The sequence below is a fragment of the Theropithecus gelada genome, chromosome 14 (assembly GCF_003255815.1).
Source record: "Theropithecus gelada isolate Dixy chromosome 14, Tgel_1.0, whole genome shotgun sequence".
NCBI classification, from domain to species: Eukaryota; Metazoa; Chordata; class Mammalia; order Primates; family Cercopithecidae; genus Theropithecus; species Theropithecus gelada.
This window is the reverse complement of record NC_037682.1, coordinates 110,683,188-110,700,018: the sequence shown is the minus strand read 5'-3', so window position 1 is coordinate 110,700,018 and position 16,831 is coordinate 110,683,188. Positions and strand designations below refer to the sequence as shown.

The 16,831-nt window shown below is 53.6% G+C and overlaps 2 protein-coding genes across 5 annotated transcripts; both read right to left on the bottom strand.

Moving 5' to 3' along the window:
- Nucleotides 1–665: 665 nt before the first annotated feature.
- On the bottom strand, nucleotides 666–14,103 carry ABCG4 (ATP binding cassette subfamily G member 4). 4 transcript variants are annotated; one of them, XM_025356977.1, is made up of 16 exons: nucleotides 13,841–14,081; nucleotides 12,920–13,169; nucleotides 9,872–9,926; nucleotides 8,972–9,089; nucleotides 8,723–8,855; nucleotides 8,542–8,592; nucleotides 8,202–8,347; nucleotides 6,665–6,788; nucleotides 6,439–6,553; nucleotides 6,110–6,252; nucleotides 5,124–5,222; nucleotides 4,738–4,906; nucleotides 4,534–4,634; nucleotides 2,928–3,086; nucleotides 2,658–2,776; nucleotides 679–2,433 (listed from the first exon to the last, which is right to left on the bottom strand). In XM_025356977.1, exons 3-16 carry the CDS (start codon nucleotides 9,924–9,926, stop codon nucleotides 2,208–2,210), a joined length of 1,758 nt encoding a protein of 585 aa, XP_025212762.1. In that variant the 5' UTR covers nucleotides 12,920–13,169; nucleotides 13,841–14,081; the 3' UTR covers nucleotides 679–2,207. The 4 variants fall into 4 exon arrangements, with proteins under 4 accessions (XP_025212759.1, XP_025212760.1, XP_025212762.1 ...); XM_025356974.1 differs by lacking the exon at nucleotides 9,872–9,926 and having other exon boundaries at nucleotides 666–2,433; nucleotides 13,758–14,103; XM_025356975.1 differs by lacking the exons at nucleotides 9,872–9,926; nucleotides 13,841–14,081 and adding an exon at nucleotides 13,435–13,608 and having other exon boundaries at nucleotides 666–2,433.
- Nucleotides 667–2,435, bottom strand: LOC112605971. The gene has a single exon (XM_025355836.1). The coding sequence runs from the start codon at nucleotides 1,726–1,728 to the stop codon at nucleotides 667–669; it is 1,062 nt and encodes a 353-aa protein (XP_025211621.1). The 5' UTR covers nucleotides 1,729–2,435.
- Nucleotides 14,104–16,831: the final 2,728 nt, after the last annotated feature.

Genomic DNA, 16,831 nt, shown 5'->3' with positions numbered 1-16,831 from the left:
CCAATGCCAAGAATGAGGACTACGGAGGCAGAAGATCTGGTCTCCAGGCCTTACTCCTCCTCCATTCGTTGAGGGCCCTTGGGTAAGTTCCTTAACCCAAGTCTCAGTTCTCTCACCTACAAACAAGGATGGTGCAGGGGCAGCATGGGACTCCCTTGAGAGAATGAAAGTGAAGCGTCTGTGAAATGGAAAGCATGACACAAATATTTTTATCTTTTTTTTTTTTTTTGAGACGGAGTCTCACTCTGTTGCCCAGGCTGGAGTGCAGTGGCGCAATCTCAGCTCACTGCAACCTCCGCCTCCCGGGTTCATGCCATTCTCCTGCCTCAACCTCCCGAGTAGCTGAGACTACAGGCGCCCACCACCATGCCTGGCTAACTTTTTGTATTTTTGGTAGAGACGGGGTTTCACCGTGTTAGCCAAGATGGTCTCGATCTCCTGACCCCGTGATCCACCTGCCTCGGCCTCCCAAAGTGCTGGGATTACAGGCATGAGCCACCGTGCCTGGTGACACAAATATTTCTTAAGCTACATGTTCACTAGCTTGACATGTACCTAGGACCTACCATCCCCTGCCACAGACTCCCTACAGCCGACAAGCATCTTGCCAAATGCTTTGAAGATCCCCTTGCAGCGCACAGTACCAGGAGTCAGATCCACACACATTTACACATTGCATACTGTATAAATATAGGTTTTATTAATAATGGGTGAAATCCCACGAATACAACTGGCATCTCTGTGTGATAGGAAGAATCTGTGGCAGGGTGAGAGGAGGTAGACACGGATGTGTACAGGAAAAAGGAGGGAAATGAGCCCTGGGGGAGGGGAAACAAGAAACAGAATGAGCCTGGACCCACCAGGAAAGCCAGACATGCTCTGTGTCCGCCACCTGGTGCCCAGGGCAGGCTGTTCTGATGCCCAGGGGCCACCTGCTGATAGGAATGGTGGAGGGACACGGACAGGGGTTTGAATGAACAGCAGTGGCTGGGGAAGGGGTAGGGGAGTGAAGATGCCAGCATGGAGCACAAAAGGAGGGCCATGGGTGGCAGTGGCCAAGGCCAACTTATGCCCGTGTTTGTGCTTGTGTTGGGTCCTGAACTCCAGGGATCTAGTGCCCTGTGCCACCCCTGGCTCGGGAGGAGGGAAGACTTGGGGGTAGACACCTGCAGGTCCTGTAGACACCCTGGGCAGCACCAGCCTTATCCTTAGAGTCTCCAACATGGGATCCCCAGGAGGAGGTTGGCATTGTCCTCCCGCCACCACCAGCATGCCACCATCACTCTTCCTCTGCACTGTAGAGGATGGTAAGTGTGTAGGGCTGAGATGGCCTGTTTGCATGTATGTGCCTGTCACTCCGGAGACGGAGGGAGCATCACGAGACCGTGCATGCATCAGGGGCAGCGAGAAAGGAGGGTTGGGTCTTCCCCCACTCACCCCCCAGAATAAAGTGCATTCTCCAGTTCCAGTGGCAGGTGGGAGAGAAACACAGACATTATTGCACAGGTGCCACCAGGCCGTACTCCCACCAAAGGTGATGGGGAGGGGGACGGGGCATCCCACAGCCCCAGGCCTCTCCAATCCCCAGGATTGGGAGTGGTGACCTAGACAGAAAATCCAGCTTCTGTCCTGGCAGATTGTCCAAGTGAGCCAGGGTCTAGGGGTGGGGAGAAGGGGAGGAGGAGGAAGAGACTTCCAGAGTCCCTCCCTGTCCATTTCAACTTCCATAATGGGACTTCCAGGGGACCCCACCAGGGCCCAGCCCTGGAACTCCAACCTTATAGCAGCCCAGTTTACAAACACTTGTGTGGTGGGGACCCCCAGAGGGGGCCACTTTGGTCAGTTGTAAGTGGGGGTCTGGAGAGCCTGGGGCTCCCAGGCAGACAGCAGAGGAGGGTGCCATGGGCAGGAAGGAAGGAGCAGCCTCCCAGTGGTCTTTGCATGCAGGTGTTGGAGAGAGTAGGGAGGAAGCTACAAACTGCATCAACTTGGGAAGACTCCTGGGCATGGTGGGGAGGGCTGGAGCCCCCACTCCCAGAGTCCAGGCTGGGAGTGCAGTCCGACAGCCAACCTGTGGAGGAGCCAAGGGAGGAGAGGGTAGCCCCGCCAGGAACCAGTGCCCAAGTCTATAAGGTTAAAACAGTCCCAAAGGGCTGGGGCTGGGGGCTTCCTGCTGCGGGGGCTGGGGTATAGGCGGGGGCAAGCCTCTATCTCTCTGACTTGACCCGGTAACGGAGCACAAGGTAGGCCAGCAGCCGCAGGGCTAGGAAGAAGATGCCCAAGACCAGGAAGTCCATGTAGAGCTTGGCATCCTCCACATCCAGCGCTCGGAGGATGCTCTGTGGCTCGCGGAACGGACAGGGTTCCTCTAAACATGTCAGGTCTCCTCGCTCCATGCCATAGATCGTCAGGATCACACCCTCAAAGCCATACCTAGGCAGGCAAGGATATCAGATAGGACACAGCACACAGGGTCCCTGCTCTCTGAGAAAACTGCCAGAGCCCAGCTGCAATGCTGTCATCCCTGGGGCACAGCCAGGGTGTCCCTGCCCAAAGGATAATGGGGCAGGCAGCAGACTTGGCACAACCCAGGAAGCCCTGGGTATGGACTCCTCCAGGGAGAAGCAGAGGCGAATGAGGAGGGCAGGGGTACTGACCTGACATAGGAGAGATAGGAGCTCCATTGCAGGTAAGTGGGGATGGTCTTGAAGCTGACAAAGAAGCCGGAGAACAAGAGGACAGGGATGGCGGTAACTGGGCCCACAAAGGTGGCCACCTAGAGGGGACGAGAAGGGGCCAAGCCATCATAGGGGTGACCAAGACAAACCCAGGTTTCCTAGAGCTCCACCCTGCCCCTTGCACCAGGCCCTGCTTCCTCCCACAAGACCTCCTCCCACCTTGGGAATCCCCAGCTGCCGGCCTCCCACCTGTAGGGAGTTGGAAGCAGCTCCGATCAGCAGCCCCAAAGATTGGGCCACCAAGGCGGTGGCAGTGGCCAGGGCTGAGAAGAGCAGGAAGCGGCTGGTCTCAGCGGGCTGGCCCGTCATCCAGTACACAATGCTGCAGTACACCACCGGACACACCACCTGGGGAGTGGGCACGGACTGGGCAGTGGACTTCAAGCCAGGGGTGCAGCAGCCAAGACCTCCACTCCACCCAAGCCTGGGCCTCTAGAATACCTATTCCCAGGTTGCCCATCCTGCCTCCACACTCTTGTTCAAGCTGTCCCCCAGACTGACACACGTCCCCTTCCTCCCTGGCCATATGACCCTCACTTATCTTGTCTCACGTGTTCCATTGGGTCCACCGTGACTGCTTCAGGCACAGTGACTTTTCCCTTCCCTGAGCGTCTAAAGTCCTTCCCACCTGGACCAGCTTATTCATTATATTGTTAATTAATTAACTCTCCATAGGAGAGCCATTTTGTTCCCCCATGAGCTACCAACTCCTAGGGGTCAGGGTCTGAGCCTACTAAATACAGTCATCCCCTGCTCAAGGGCATCTAACCAAGAGCCAACCAAAGGCCAAAGGTCCAGCTTGTGCTCTTCTCATTAAGCCAAGCATCCTGTTGTGCTGTCCGCCCTGAGGAAGGGGTACCTTTTTCTAATTTGCACAAATGCATCCTGTGGATTACTGGTGGCCCTGATGCTTGGAACAGGGTGGTATTGGCAGTAACAACAACCAGCTAACATTTATTTGGCACTTCGTGTGTGCCAGGCACTATTCTAAGTACTTTATATACATTAACTCATTCAATTCTAACAATCCTCAGGTAGATAGTATTGTCATTCCACTTTATAGATGGGGACACTTTAGCAAAGAGAGTGATTTGCCCAAGATCTTACAGATAGCAAGTGGCAGTAAGAGCCAGAGAGTACACCATTGTCGACCGCCCCTAATAAGAGTTACAGAGTCATTTGTAGGGCTATTTCCTCTTTTTTTTTTTTTTTTTTGAGACAGGGTCTCTCACTAACTCATCCAGGCTAGAGTGCAGTGGCGCAATCTGGAGGCTTACTGCAACCTCCGCCTCCTGGGCTCAAGCAATCCTCCCACCTCAACAATGCCCTCAAACCCCCACTGCCCCCAGTGCTGGGACTACAGGTGCACAACACCATGCCTCACTAATTTTTGTATTTTCAGCAGAGATGGGATTTCGTCATGTTGCCTAGGCTGGTCTCAGACTCCTGAGCTCAAGTGATCCTCCAGCCTCGGCCTCCCAAAGTGCTGGGATTACAGGCGTAAGCCACCGCGCCCGGCCCTATAGGGTTATTTTCATCGTTTTGTGTTTGCTGTCAGTTGTTCTCATTAAAACATAAGTTCCACGTGGTCAAGACTACATCAGTCTAGTTCATTGCTATATCCCTAAAGCCTGGTACAGAGCCTGGCCTATGATAGGTACTCACCATCTATTTGCTAAGTGAGTAGAGGGACAGCAAAGGAAGGAAAGTGACAAGTTTGAGGGAGGCAAGAAAGCAAGGATAGAAGGAGCAAAACAAGATGGAGGCACTGGGCAGGTGGGAGGAAGAGGCCCACCTGAAAGGGCACGTCAGCCATGGTCTTGGCCAGGTAATACGCTTTGAGGCTGTACCAGTAGTTGAGGTGCTCCCTCATGAAGACCGCCATTTCTAGGGGGACTGAGGACACAGGCTGCTTAGGCACAGCCAGCCAACACCCTGGCCCCTGCCCCAAGCCCCAGCACCCACGCCCTTGCCCCATGCCCAGGGCAGCTCAGCTCACAGGTGAGCACAGTTGGCATGAGGGCGGCGAACATGAGGAACAGCATGGAGAAGAAGAGGCAGCCGGTGTTGTTGAAGACCTTGCTGGCATCGTTGCCAATATGCAGGTAGAGGAGGCCGATGAGCACGCCAATAACCACGTGGGACATGAACCGCAGGTGGGTCAGGACCTTGGGAGGGGTCATCACCAGGAGAGGGATGTGTTACAGGCCAGGGCAAGCCACAGAGCAGGGTAGGAACTTGGAGCTGTCCTCACAGGCACAGAGACCCACAGGCACATTGTGGGGCTGTGAGGGAGGGTCCCCATTCCCATCTCAGCTGCTAGGAGCCTACAGCCCAAAAGGTCAGGCCTGTGCCAGCCTCCTCTCCCCTAGCCTGACGCCTCACCGTGTCCCTGAGGATGGACAGGAAGGTCCTCTTGAAGAGGATGCAGAACTGTGTGAGAGTGCTGGTGGCAAAGGTGTGGCTTTCAATGGGATCCACTTCCTGGGAAGAAGAAATTGGATCGGGATCAGGTGAGCCTACCCCATTCACCCACAGAACACCCAGCTCAGTGAATGAAAAACCTCAGAGCTCCTCCCCAGGGCAGGGGTCCTTCAAGTCTACAGAGAATCTTCCACCATTAAATTGTGTTCCTGAAAGCCAGGCTTAGGGGTGTGAATCAGAGTGAGATTCAGACACAAAGAGGGGGCAAAAACTTGGGAGGGAGGAGATGGAAAGAAAGTAATGGACACCCGTGGTGGCTAATAATAGATCAGTTACTTCTTTAATCCATCAAAACGTATTAACTCTAAGGGTATAATTCCTTTATGCCACTAATTATACAGTAATATTATTTAATAATGATGATAATGACAACAATAACAACAAAGACTAACCAATCTGGTTTTCAGGGGTTATAGTGTCTCATTTAAGGAAGAGAACTAGCACCGGGCAGATGCCCGCTATACCAGCTACAGTGCTAAGAGCTTTATGTGATTATCTGATTAGTCCTCCCTATCACCCTGTGAGGTAAGTATCATCATCTCTAAGTTAGAGAGAACAGTAAGCCACACTGGCTACGAGGCTGGGGACCATGTTGATCTTGCTTACCAGATGAGCACTATGCCAGGACCAAGGACAGCACACTGTAGCTGCTCAACAAGAACTTGCCAAATGAATACGTGAATGAGGAAACTGGAGCTCAAGGAGGTTAAATAACGTGCCTAAGGTCACGGTGCTGTTCATAGTAGGTCGATTCCAAGTCCTAGGTTCTTCCTAGTACCCAATGGTTGCAATGCCTCCAGGGAACAGCCTCTTTGACAGGGCCACTGTCCATGGTCCAGTCTCCCCTCCCCAACTATACCCTCTCTGCCCTCTCCACTCCTACTCACCGGGGGACAAGGGGGGCAGGGGGCAGGGACCTCGTTCTTCTCAGGGCTGCTCTTCTTCTCAGCCATGGCACACAGCCCATTCTGCACAGCCCTGAACAACATGGGGTTCAGGTCTCCATACTCGCCAGAGGCCACCTCGATGACTGGGGACACAGAGTGGAGAGCTCAGTTTAGATTCATCCTCACTTCCCAAGGGCAAGTCAGTCCCGCCTTGGGTGTGTGGGGAAGGCGGGCGATGGTGAGATCCCTATCCCTAGAAGGCCTGAGTGCAGAGCCTCCAGGTTTTGTCTGCTGCTGCTTCCCAGCCCCTACCAACGACCCCCACTCACTGAAGTCAGCCGGGTTGTGGTAAGTGGGGCAGTGCAAGCCGAGTCCCTTTAGATAGGGGATCAGGTTGGTGACCACACCTTTGAAGATGCACTGACCCTGGCTCAGGATGTAGAGCTGCAGCAGAAAGAGAAGGGTAAGGAAGGAGCAGCGGGCCAGGCACCCCTACTGACCCCCTTCCATCCCTCCATCTCAAGCCAATCCTCCTTGAGGCCTGGAGACACTCACCTTGTCAAACATCTCAAAGAGCTTGGCACTGGGCTGGTGGATGGTGCAGATGATGGTACGGCCCCCCTGTGCCAGGGACTTCATGAGGGACACCACTTGGAAACAAGAGGCGCTATCCAGACCACTGTCCAGAGAGAGGCCACCAGGGGGCCACGTGAGGTGGGTGAGGCCAAAAGAAGGGAGTGTCTGGGGTGGGGCAGCTGCTGTGAAGGGGATGAAGCTGGCAGGAAGAGGGCACTCTGGACACATCTGTATCCTTTACTGTTCAGGCACTTGGAGGTATACCCAGAAGCCCAGAGCACGGTTCAGTTTAATAAGCATATATTGAGGACCTGTTGTATGCCAGGCACTGGGATTACAATGATGCATAAATAATACATAGACTCTGGTCTGGAAGGAGAGAAAGACAAGCACACAGATGATTTTGGGTAATGCGGAAAGTGCTGTAGCAACACTGGGTGAAAGAGGGGGAGGATTCAGCTCAGCTGTATCAGGTGTTGGAGGGTAGTCAGAGAAGGTTCCTGAGCGAGCCCAGGAGTAAGAGCTAAGCAGGTGAAGGGAAGAGGGGAGGCACAGTGGTGAAGGGCATTCCAGCAGAAGACACAGCATGGGCAAAGCTTAGAGGCATGAAACACGTGGCTTGACCAGGGAATTATAAGCAACTCAGTATTATTAGAGCATAAAGTACATGACATGAGGCTGGAGAAGTAGGTTCAGACCAGGCCCTTGTAAGTCACCTGACTTTATATTTTGAGGACAAGTGGGACAGGAAACACTGCATGTTTTAAGCAGGGGAGTGAGCATGGCAGACTTGTGTTTAGAAAGTTCACTCTGGTCAGGCATGGTGGCTCACACCTGTAATCTCAGCACTTTGGGAGGCCAAGGCGGGTGGATCACAAGGTCAGAAGTTCAAGACCAGCCTGACCAATATGGTGAAACCCCGTCTCTACTAAAAATACAAAAATTAGCCAGGCATGGTAGTACCTGCCTGTAATCCCAGCTACTCAAGGGACTGAGGCAGGAGAATCGCTTGAACCCAGGAGGCAGAGGTTGCAGTGAGCCAAGATTGCACCACTGTACTCCAGCCTGGTTGACAGAGCGAGACTCCGTCTTAAAAAAATAAAAGAAAGTTCACTCTAGCTACAGTTTGGAGGAAGGACTGACTGGGAGACACTGGAGACAAGGAGATAAGAATCTGTTGCTGTCCTGAATTTAACATCAACATTAGCGATGGGGCAGGGCAAATATGAGAGATATCAAAAGGAGGCGGAATCAACAGGACTTGGTGACTGATGGCTGAGGGTGACTGGAGAGGGAGGTGTCAATCAGGGAGGACATCTGGATCTCTGCCCGGATGAAGGATGGGGCCACTCACAGCAACAGATTTGGCAAGGATGGAGATGAGGAAGAAGCCCTTATCTTGGCCCCAGGAGGATGTGAACAGAGGCTCTGGATCATGGAGAAGATACAGCCTCCAGCCCTGGCTCAGGGCCGAGAGGAGAGGGGTATGCTGGTGGGAAAGGGTAAAGAGAACTACCTGGTGGGCTCATCAAAGAACATGACAGGCGGGTTATTGACCAGCTCCAGGGCGATGGCCAGACGCTTCCTCTGCCCGCCGGAGAGCAGGGCTGTCCTCGTGTGGGAGCACGACATCAGGCCCAGTGCTGTCAGGATCTCTGTCACCTGGCCCCACCCCACCCATGCCAGGTCAGCTTCGGAGTCTCTGCTTCCCCCAGGCACCACCCCAGCTTCAAAAAGCATCTCCCTTAAGTCCACTGTCTCAGCCTAGGCCACCACTCTCCCACCCCCAGCTCGGGGCCTTGAGCTCAGCAGCACCACAAAAGGGAGTGGCGCCGCTGCCTCCCTTCTCCACTCACCAGCTCCTTCTTCACCTCCTGCTTCTCACTCAGCTTCAGGTTAGCAGAGACCTGGGGTCCAGAGAGTAAACGAGAGAGGTATGTGTGGGAGAGAGCTCTGCCTTGACCCCTCTGCCGATGGGGAAGGTGGGGACAGCAGACAGAGGGGGTTGCTGGGAGGAGGGGACTATCCAGCCCTCACCATCATGGCTTCCAACACCGTGAGGTGCGGCAGCAGCATGTCATCTTGCATGATGTAGCAGGACATCTTGCGGAAAGTCCTCAGCTCCCGCGGCCTCCCATTAACCAGGATCTGCCCCTTCATTCCAGACTCCCTGCGGGGATGTGGGTTGAGGATGGGGGTCAAAGCCACTTCAGAATACCTTCTGTGTTCCCCAAGGGATACTTCTTCCTGAGTCCTGCCCCCATTCCACCCCAGTCTCATTCTTACCTGTATCCTGCCAAGATGTTCATGAAGGTGGACTTGCCAGCCCCTGAGGGGCCCATGATGCCAATCAGTTCCCGGTGGCAGAATTTACCTGAGAGGCACTTGAGAAGGGTCTTATAACCTGCAGTGAGGAGAGGAGGAATTTTTGGTCAGGCTGCAGTGAACAGAGGTACCCCCAAAATTCTTAGGAGCAGCCATGGCTATCAGTGAAATAGGTAGTGTGAATAGCCATAGCTATTCAGTGTGATTGGGTTGGGATGGAGGAACAACCCTCATAGCCCTGGCAGGAACCCGTCCCTCTCATCCCGTCCCCCTAGAAACCACCACCACTAATATCAAAGTACCAGAGGCAACAATCCTCTTCTGAAGGGCGTGGGAAAATCCACATGTCTCATAGATGGGTGTGGAGAGGGGATCAAAGCTGTAGAAGCCCCTGGTCCTCTTCTGTAATCACAGTGGCCACTGTCTCGCCCCCTCCAGGAAAACTTGTCCACTACTACAGCCCGAGCTGGTGCCTATCCCCTGTGTTTCCATAGCACCTCTCCTATCCTAGCATGTTTGTTACTTGATGTGCCTGTCACTTGCCCCACTCTCCCAGCCTCTTAGTCAGTGAGCTCCCTGGGGGCAGTGTGTCACTCATCTTGGTAATCTCAGTAGACTGTCTGGTCTGTAGTAGATGTTCAGTAAGTGTCTGTTCCATGAGCGTGAGTTCTCAGAGCTTTTCCCTAATTCAGAAAAAGCCTTCTTCTTTGCACTCTCTCTGCCCACCAGGCTTGTCTCTCTAGCCCCTACATGGCCCAGTAAAATCTCACCTTTCATTCATTCATTGGAAGGCAGCATATGCATTTAGAGCACGGTTTGGAGTCAGGTAGATCTGGGTTCAAATTCTGGCTCCACACTTACCAGCTGTGTGACCTCGGGCAAGTTGCTTAACCTCTCTGAGCTCCAGGTCCCTCATCTGTAAAATGAGGATGATAGTACCTATCTCATAGGGTTGTTGTAAAGATTCAATGAGATAATATATGTAAAACATATGACACAGTGCTTGGCACATAGAATGCATTAAAAAGTGACATTTTACTATTAATTCTACTTGACAAATGCTTATTGATATCTACTATATACCAAGCTCTGTACCAAACACTGGACAAAAATTGAGGAAGACATAGTTTTTGTATTCAAGAAGGTCATAATCTAAGTAAGATAGACAGACAAAAAAATCTATGAAGAAAAATAAAATTAGAGTTATAACACAAGTACAAAAAATGTGCTGTGAGAATGCAAAACAATGGAATTGACGTGAGTCGGGGGGGCAAGGGGAAAATCAAGACTGGCCTCATGGAAGAGGTGGCATTTGAGCTAAGCCTTGGAGGATGAGCAGGATTCTAAAAGGCAAAGGGAAAGCAGAGGCCCTCCAGGCTTTGGAAGGAAAAGCTCTGTGATATAAAAGTATGTGTATATACACTCACAATCCAAGGAACAGAGGGCAGAACCTACATGGAGTGACCTGGTGAGACATGGAAGTGGAGGGGAAGGATAAAACCATCAAGGAGGGCCTCGCTTGCGATGCTGGCAGATGTGCCTCGTAGTTGAGGACGTGCCAATCCCTTACCTAGCACCTTGCTCATTGCCGCCCCCTCTAACCCCCACAGAGCCCAAGTCCCTCCCCATTTCACCTCCTTAGTGTCCTTAGTGGAGACAGTGAAGGGAAGGCATATTTAACCCTCCCTCCACAACACCCAGGACTGTGTTCTGGGCCTGGCTGTCCCTCTGGATGCTTCCCATCAGAAGGGGGAGCAGCTCCTGCCCACTGTCAGGTCCTGATCACAGCAACTGCCTGGATGGTACCCGTGGTTTACAAAGCTTCAACTGTTTCTCTAACAACATGGGTGAGGCAACTGGGGACCAGAGACATCTAGTGACTCACCCAGGGTCACACAGCAAGTTCTTTCCTGGGAGAGGGAAGCCATGGGCTCTAGCCCTCTGCCTCAGTCCTCCTCGCCATCAGTCAGAGACATTTGGTGGTGCACTCCAGCATATGCCTTTCAGAGCCACTCACAGGAAGTGATCTCTTGCAGGAGAAGAAACTGGCAACAACGAACCTTCCCCTCAATTAATTACAGTAGCTGGTTGAACACTGATGCCTAACACAAAAATCATCTTACATTTGCCTCTCACAGATACCGCCTCAGCTGAGCTTCACACGTCTGTGTATTCTTATCATCCCTGTTTACAGATGACAAAAGCAAGGCCAAGAACAGGTAAGCAGCCTGCCCAAGGTCACACAGCTTATAAGTGACTAGGAACCTATGTCCCACAACTGCTCAGCACAGAAGAGACCAGCCAGGCCCTTGGGCTGGAGAGACACTGGTATTCTAGTTCTGCCGCCGTCGGTAGCTCTCTTTGCAATTTTGTCAAGTCACTTAATCTTTAAGGCCTCTGACTCCTCATCTATAAAGGAAGGATAATAATATATATTCCCAAGGACTTAATAAGGTTATTATAATGTTAAGTGAGGTTATTAATAATAATTAAAAGGAAGCTGTTTTGAAAAAATAAGAAATGTCATATATATTTAGGGGAGATAACAAATCCTTACTTGGGAAAGGCAGAACTCACTCTCTCTCCATCCCCCTTGCTTTCTTTCCTTTCTGCCTACCCCTAACTGCTTTCTGTCCTCTAAAGAAGGGGAGAGGGATTCAAAGGAAAAGAGAAGTCATCGAGGGGAGGGCAGGGGCCAGAGAAAGGGATGACGGATGAAAAAAATGGCAAAATGGCCAGTAGAGCAGAATGAGGCTGGCAAGGTCAAAAGGAGGGAAGGACCAGGTGAGGGGTATCAATCTGTAGCTGGCACATGGAAGCAACTGGAGAGCTGGCCCATCTAGACACATTTTTAAAACAATCTTAGTTTCTTCTTAAAATTATGAGGAAATGAGAGAGCTAAGGAAATAACAACTGCCTCATCATCTTGCCCAGAGCTGGTCTCAGGACTGAAAGAGGCTGCTTAGGGACAGGGCACACTGGGCAGGAAGCCTAGATGCCTCAGTTTCCATTGGCTCAGCCATGTGACCTTTTGGTCACTCTTGGGAATGAGGGTTTGGAGAGTGCAGAGAAGATCATGCTCAGCCCTGCTCTGAAGCACCCCAAACCTATCTGTCAAACCTCAGAGAACAATGTCCCAGCCCCACCCCAGCCCACACCCAGGCTCTGGGAAACAGCCTCAGCTTCCCTATTACCAGCTAAAGCTGCTCAGGGTAGGGGCTGCAGGGGCTGCTCAGGGTTCAGGGGAACCTGTCCTCATGGGCGGGAAGGCGGAGGTGATGGGACTGCTGTACAGGGAAGAGAGAGAAAAGAACAATGCATGGAGAGCTGGGAAACCAGGCTTCTGGTCCCAGCTCTGCCACTTACTAGCTGTGTGACATTGGTCAAGTTACTCAACTTCCCTGGGCCTCAGTTTCCTTATTAGTAACAAAGAGATGACATCTATCCTGCCAAACCGCCACCCTCCCTGCTTCTGAGCACTGTGGTAAGAATGGAATAAGATGACAGGAATGAGAACGTCTTTATAATTAGGTCCAAGGGTATTGCTCAACCCTGCAGACACAGCCCCTTGCTTTTTCATACTAGTCCTCACAGTTAGGAATCCTCCATAAACAAAAGAAGGAAAACTCATCAAGGACCACTCAAGGACCAGAGGTCACGGGATCTCTTTAGAAGATAAAGCTTCAATAACCAATTGCACCCAGTATCCCATGGTGCTCACAGGTGTGGGGGAGAGTAGATCCTGACACCCCAACAGTGCAGTGAGCAACGGGCTGGGACCCAGATTTTAGTGTTTCCACAGAGCCCACTGGTGCAGGACTTGCCGAACATGGGACACCCAGGCCTCATGCTTCTGGAGAGGCAACTCAGAGAGGGCCCACGGACTCCCCCTACCAGGCTGTTCCCTACCCCTTTTGCGCCAGCAGGGCCCCTCCCGCACGGAATAGGACAGCTCCACGAACTCGATGTCCACGGCTGAGCGCTTGGGTAGGTGGGAGAAGCGCTGGGCTTCAGTGATGTGGTTCTCCACTTTCTTCAGGTGTGTGGTCAGCACAGGGGGTTCCGCCCCGTCCTCCAGCGTCACTGCCATGGCCACAGCCCCCGGACCTAGTCCACAGCCCACAGCCTCCAGCGCCTTCTCCGCCATCACGCCGCCGGCCTGCGGGGAGAGGGCCTGCTCAGTTTGGGGCAGACTACCGAGCCCCGCTCAAAGCTCCCTGGCGTTCTAATGCTTCCCCCGCCCCCACTCCCCACCTCCTTCTCGGGGCAGATCCGCGACTGTTAGCCCCGCACTCTGCCCCCGCCCCCCACTCCCCGCACGGAGACGCTCAGTCCCGGGCAGCCCAGCTCCAACCTGGCTCCAGCCCGTCCCCTTGAAGCCCTCAATCGCTCCTTCCTCCCCGCGGCTTCTCTAATCTCCTTACCCCGCAGGCCAGCAGCCCCTGGGGACTGAAGGGATAGGGGGCGGGGGAGAAGGGGCAGCCGGCCGAGGCTGCCAGCTAGGAGGTCGGGGTATCAGGGTGAGTGCAGGGCGGACCAGGGGAAGGCGGAGAGGAGGAGGCTTCAGGCCTCCAGCTGCGTCCCACTCCCCATCCCTTGGCACGATGCCCAGGCCGGCCCCTCCCGCCGGCACCCCCGGGCCCGCGTGCCCCGGGCTGTCCCCAAAGCCAGGCGCACCACCCGGACTCAAAACTAAGCACCCCACGGCGGCTCAAGCCCCCGCCCCGTCTCCCGCATGCCTAGTCACCTTGACGCGCCCCCGGGCTGGTGCGGGGCAGGGATGCTCAGCGCTGCCACGGACCAGAGACGGAGAGCCGGGGATCCCCTTACCTGCCTCGGGCTGCGGCACCCGCGTCCCGGCTCCCGGTCCCGGCGGCCCGGGCCGGGGCGGGGCCGGGGCGGGGCAGGCGAGGCAGGAGGGCCGGCCCTCGGCTCGGAGAAGATGGCAAGGATGGTGAGAGGCGGTTGGGGTCGCGCCCCGACTCCGCTGGGCTGTGCACACCCGCTTCCCAGAGCCTGGACCCGGACGCTGTGTCCTCCGAGCCCGCGGGGCGACTGCGCTCTCCTCCCAGCTACTGCTCGCCGGTCCCGCCGTTCTTAAAGGGCCCGCGCCGCCCGGCAGCCCGCGGTGGGCGAGGACCGCCAAGGAGAGAGCAGCGCTTGCGGCGCCTGGGCCGGATCGGGTGCAGGGGTGAACTCAGGACTGGGGGTTGATGGCAAAGGGCCGACTTGGAGGCAGTGAGGAAAGGAGAGCTGGAGTCATTCCGTGGGGACAAGTCTCTGGAAGACAGATTAGGCAGTGGTGTTGGGGGTGGGGAGAAGTGGAGGGATTGTAAAGGTGTCAGTCTGTCTTCACACACGATACCAGCCCCCCAACAATTTCCCTCAGTTCCAGCCCATGAGTGCAGGCCTCCCTCCAGGAATCCCCAAACTAGGTACAAAGGCTTTCAAAAACGCAGGAGCCTTGGGACATTGGAACATACTCCCCTTTCCCCATTCACACTTTCTCTGGGTTAGGACACTAATAAAGACGGGGAAATGGCAGCAGCTTTGGGAGAGCCTGCAGCAGCTCCAGAGTTAAACTGGAACCCAGTGCTCAGTCTGCTCCGACTGCAGTCACCTAGCCAGATACAGGCCTTCAAGACATACAAGATACAGGCCTTCATGCCATATCCTGGAGGGACCTGTGTGCCAGGGCATGCACAGGGCTCACAGACTGTGCTCCGGGAATCTCATGCACCTGCACATTCTCTCCCTTGCCCCCAAAGACTTCAAATGTAGGTCCCCAGAACATACTTGGGGCTTTCCCTTGCTCTGCCCCTTTCTCAGCCAATTCCTCTTGGCCCTTGCCTGTCCCAGCCACTATGTCTTCAAGGGGTAAGTAGGTTAGCTAGCCAAGACACGTGACCTGAGCTTTTAAGTTCCCACCTGTCACACAGCAGAGACGATGGGAGGGAAGGCTCTGAGGCTGCTGGTGCGACTGCCACCGCTGAGGCTTCTCCTTACTGCAGCAGTTGAGAGGTTACTAGCAGTCAAACCTCTCCACTGCCAACCACCTCTCCACAGCCCTAAAAGCTGGTGGTCCCTAGAGGATTTCTCTAGGCCCCACCCTGTAACAGTGAGGTTTATGTGGGGTTTGGATCCAGTCTTTCCTGTCTTCCCCCAACTCCATGCCCCACCATCACCACCATTCCTCAGGACCAACCTCCTATTCTCCAGATGGACCCTCCATTCTCCAAGTCAACCTCCCATCAGCTACTATAGACCTCCCATCCCCCAACAGTTGCATTTATTAACTACTTTGTACTAGGCATTATCTCATTTAATCTTCACAATATCCCTATGAGACAGGTTTTTTTTTTTTTTTTTTTTTGAGACGGAGTCTCGCTCTGTCACCCAGGCTGGAGTGCAGTGGCCGGATCTCTGCTCACTGCAAGCTCCACCTCCCGGGTTTACGCCATTCTCCTGCCTCAGCCTCCCGAGTAGCTGGGACTACAGGTGCTCGCCACCTCGCCCGGCTAGTTTTTTGTACTTTTTAGTAGAGACGGGGTTTCACCGTGTTAGCCAGGATGGTCTCGATCTCCTGACCTTGTGATCCGCCCGTCTCGGCCTCCCAAAGTGCTAGGATTACAGGCTTGAGCCACCGCGCCCGGCCATGAGACAGGTTTTACAACCCCCCTTTAGAGATGAAAAACTGAGGCATAGGGAGGTTAAGCAATAGTTGGTGGCAGAGCAGGGCTTGAACCCCAAAGTCCCAGCTTTTACCCACCCTGCTAATTGGGCCTCTCAGAACCTTATTCCCAAATGGACTGTCTCCCTCTGTTTTCTAGACAGGCTCTTCATCCTCCTGATATAACCTCCATGTCTTAATACCACCCAGCTTTATTCTTTGGCACACAACTTTCTTTTTCCTTCCTTCCTTTCATCCTTCTTTTCTTTCTTTTCCTTCTTTCCTTCTTTCCTTCCTTTTTTCCTTCCTTCTTCTCTCTCTCTCTCTCTCTCTCTCTCTTTCTCTTTCTTTAATAGTCTTGTTCTGGCACCCAGGCTGGAGAGCAGTGGTGAGAACTCAGCTCACTGCAGCCTCTATCTCCCGGGTTGAAGTGATTCTCCTGCCTTAGCCTCCTGAGTAGCTGGGACTACTGGCACACACCAGCACACCTGACTACTTTTTGTATTTTTTGTAGAGATGGGGTTTCACCATGTTGACCAGGCTGGTTTCAAACTTCTGACCTCAAGCGATCCACCCACCTCAGCCTCCCAAAGTGCTGGGATTACAGGGGTGAGCCACCACACTCAGCAGATTACAATTTTTCATTCTCAAGAATAGACTATAGGCCAGGAATGGTGTCTCACGCCTGTAATCCCAGCACTTTGGGAGGCCAAGGCGGGTGGATAACTTGAGGTCAGGAGTTTGAGACCAGCCTGGCCAACATGTCGAGATCCCATCTCTACTAATATTAGAAAAATTAGCCAGGCATGGTGGCTCATGCCTATAATACTTTGGAGGCTAGGGCACAAGAATCGCTTGAACCCGGGAGGCGGAGGTTGTAGTGAGCCAAGATCACGCCGCTGCACTCCAGCCTGGAAGACACAGCAGGACTCTGTCTCAAAAAATAAAATTAGCCGGGCGCGGTGGCTCAAGCCTGTAATCCCAGCACTTTGGGAGGCCGAGATGGGCAGATCACGAGGTCAGGAGATCGAGACCATCCTGGCTAACACAGTGAAACCCTGTCTCTACTAAAAAAAAGTACAAAAAACTAGCCGGGCAACGTGGCGGGCGCCTGTAGTCCCAGCTACTCGGGAGGCTGAGGCAGGAGAATG

Excerpts from the sequence above, each read along its gene's own strand:
- ABCG4 (XM_025356974.1), bottom strand. The coding sequence starts at position 13,157 with ATGGCGGAGAAGGCGCTGGAGGCTGTGGGCTGTGGACTAGGTCCGGGG. Across the intron at positions 8,593-8,722 it reads CGGTGTTGGAAGCCATGATG|GTCTCTGCTAACCTGAAGCT; the intron begins GTGAGGGCTGGA and ends TCTGGACCCCAG. Across the intron at positions 4,635-4,737 it reads CATGCCAACTGTGCTCACCT|TCCCCCTAGAAATGGCGGTC; the intron begins GTGAGCTGAGCT and ends CTGTGTCCTCAG.
- LOC112605971 (XM_025355836.1), bottom strand. The coding sequence starts at position 1,728 with ATGGAAGTTGAAATGGACAGGGAGGGACTCTGGAAGTCTCTTCCTCCT.